Source organism: Euwallacea fornicatus, chromosome 32 (assembly GCF_040115645.1).
Source record: "Euwallacea fornicatus isolate EFF26 chromosome 32, ASM4011564v1, whole genome shotgun sequence".
In the NCBI taxonomy this organism is placed as follows: domain Eukaryota; kingdom Metazoa; phylum Arthropoda; class Insecta; order Coleoptera; family Curculionidae; genus Euwallacea; species Euwallacea fornicatus.
This window is the reverse complement of record NC_089572.1, coordinates 53,009-56,052: the sequence shown is the minus strand read 5'-3', so window position 1 is coordinate 56,052 and position 3,044 is coordinate 53,009. Positions and strand designations below refer to the sequence as shown.

Below are 3,044 nucleotides of genomic sequence, written 5' to 3'. Positions count from 1 at the left end.
ACCAATCTTAGAGTCTGTCTACTTTGGGGTATTCACTAAATTTATGGTGGCGCCGACATGTATAAGGCACGCATCAGACCAACAATGCTTTATGCTGCACCCGTATGGTGCCTAATATCTGACTCGCAAACGAAGAGGTTGCAGGTATTCCAAAACCGAATATTAAGAAGAGTTCTGTCAGCAGGCAGATATACTCGCATACGTGACCTCCAAAAAATGGTCGGGGTCGAGTATGTTTCCGAGTACATCGACTGAATATCCAACATATTTTACAAATACCAAGTTTCTGCCTCTGCCCTGACCAGAGATCTCACCCGTTTGCGGTTCGATCCAGAAAACCGCATCAAACACGGACCAGCCTACAAGCGCCTTCCAATCTTCTTCGAGCCGTGGAGACCTCCTTGACCAGCAATGGTACTAATCCATACCATCCTATCTCATCACATCCCATGAATTCCCAGATTGCTGCGTAGTGGCTGCGGGACGGAGTGGATAGATCCCCCCGCCCCCTGACAACGCGGGCACTACGCTGGTCGGTGTATGTCACAAGTTTGGCAAAAACTTTACAAGTCTGTTTCAGAGATTTAGGATCCAACATTTTTGAATGCTACGAAGTACCTGAAGCCGCCCTTTGAACTGGTTTTTTCACCGATTTTTCCAGTATAATGTCTAGTCCAGCAACATTAAGTTATGAATCAAACCACATATCTTAAAACATCGTTTTACAAACACGTACGTATTAGTTTCGCAAATGTTCACATAAGAGCCAAGAGCCCAGGTGGTGAACTGTCCAGCCTGCTCCCGTTAATGCACCCTCTGATTGAAATTGGACATAACATCGTCCACCGTGCTTTAAACACGAACTATGACGGACCACCATGCATGTCTGACATGTAGGGTGCAGTCACTCGTACTTTTCGTATATATCCTGTATGCACCTGGCTTTTAAGGTGTAATGTAGTAACCGATAATGTGTAAATAAAGTTGTTTTGAGTTGAGTTGAGGTTCCCGTCCGTACACCTAAGTCAAACGATGTCGGGCGTGGTGTTAGTACTTGGATGGGTGACCGCTTGGGAACGCACGTGTAGTTGCTTTTTTTATGTTTCAATTTAGTGCTGTTTTTTATCCACTCATGATACGTTTATAAGTAAGCAACTGCCATACCACGTTGGTCTACCGGTTCCCGTCCGATCACCGAAGTCAAGCGACGTCGGGCGTGGTTAGTACCTGGATGGGTGACCGCCTGGGAACACCACGTGCAGTTGCTTTTTTTTAAACGTTTCAAGATATTGCTTTTTTTATCGACCCATGATACATACATAACTAAGCAACTGCCATACCACGTTGGTCTACCGGTTCCCGTCCAGTATTTGCCCAGCATTCGTTGGGTATAGTCGAAAATTTTTGAAATTCCACGTGTTAGTAGTGAATTCCCAAATACAATACGAGAATTTCGTATAGTTTTTCTCTTCTCTGTATTTCGTGTGTTTAGATAGGCGTCTGTGTGAGTGCGTTTACACCATCGCTTTATAGAGGTACCCCGAGAAGGGGACCCCTTCCCCCTCAATTGAATCTATCGAATGGATAGTGAACTATCGGACAATGAAAATTGTTTAGAGAACACAGAGGTCACTGACATAAATGGTTCCTACGAATCAATATTATCCATAACGAGCAGTGATCCAACCATTGAAGTGTTTGCTGGTTTGACTGGCGCAGCCAAGCAAAGTCGCATCACAAAACGTTGCACTCTGTTAAGGGTTAACAAAACTTGCATGAGGTGTATAAGGCTGTGATCTTGGAAACAAAATCACATACGTGACATCAACAAAATACGAATAAAACAGTTTTTTTATAGAGCGAAGCGACAGACATAATCCGAGGGAAGGCGGTGTGACAATCGTCATAAGCAACCACATCAACTGCCATGCATCTAAATGCATATATAAAGACTCGTCTTACTCAGGTACGTGTCGGTTCCGCAAACGTTCACATAAGAGCTAAGAGCCCAGGTGGTAAACAGTCCTGTACACTTTTGTTAGCGCACCCTCTGATGGAAACTGGACATAACATCGTCCACCGTGTTTCACGCACGACTCATGACGTCCGTGTCTACTCACCAAAGTCAAATGACGTCGGGCATAGTTAATACCTTTTTTTTTTATAGAGGAGGGAAACTTTCCAAAGGTACCCGGTCTGATGTTATAGCGACCGGGTTATGTGGGATTTGCCCCAGAGTGGGACGCCTATCCACTAAAATCCTCCTCTCTTCACCCTGAATACCCCCCGGAACCGCCGTTAGGCATTACTTCAGGGGGGGGGGGGTATTTATAGGCTAGGCTTCTCCGATTTGTACCGGAGATAGCGCAGCCGCACCTCCCTTCACCTCTACTATCTTGGCTCTGCGTAGGGCCTTCCGAAAGGCTCCGCACCTTCCTGTTCCCGTTCTGTGTCTTTGTGTCGCAAATTGCGCACCATTCCTCTCCCTTACACTCATCGCTCCTATGTCCCTCCTCTCCACACACAAAACAACATCCCTTTCTGTGACGACCCGTACAGTCTTTAGCCAGATGCTCTAACCTCCAACATCTGTAGCACCGCACCACATCCACCCTTCTCTCCATCTTGCATCGGACAAATCCCACCCTGATATACTGCTCCACCATCAGTTTCTCCGCCCATCTTTCACCGATTGGTCAGCGTTACCGCCTGCATGTCTCCCATATTCCCTCTCATGTTTTCCAGCGTAAAATGTTCCTCGCCGAGACCTTTCACCCTACCCATAATAGCCCTCTTCACTTCTTCACTCGTCGTTGTAATCTCCATTCCCCTAATATTAATCAGTACCCTCTTTTCATTTGGTCCCGTCACTGTCACTCTAGTCACCACCCCTTTTTGTATTGCCTCTTTAATCTCTTTCACACTTTTTTCTTCTTTCCCCATAGTCACCAAGATTTTTCCTTTTTTCGTTGTTCGTACATTGTTTATATCTTTCACCCCCTCTTTTTTATCAATTGACCCCTTAATTTTGCCCACTGTTTACT

General features: G+C 45.6%; 1 protein-coding gene and 1 non-coding gene across 2 annotated transcripts; one reads left to right on the top strand and one right to left on the bottom strand.

The window, feature by feature from the left end:
• Positions 1–1,150: 1,150 nt before the first annotated feature.
• Positions 1,151–1,268, top strand: LOC136348427 (5S ribosomal RNA). The gene has a single exon (XR_010733660.1). It is a non-coding gene; the product is annotated as a 5S ribosomal RNA (ribosomal RNA).
• A 1,002-nt stretch (positions 1,269–2,270) lies between these two features.
• Positions 2,271–2,624, bottom strand: LOC136348410 (DNA-binding protein HEXBP-like). Its single transcript, XM_066299203.1, has one exon. The coding sequence runs from the start codon at positions 2,622–2,624 to the stop codon at positions 2,271–2,273; it is 354 nt and encodes a 117-aa protein (XP_066155300.1).
• Between the last annotated feature and the right edge of the window lie 420 nt (positions 2,625–3,044).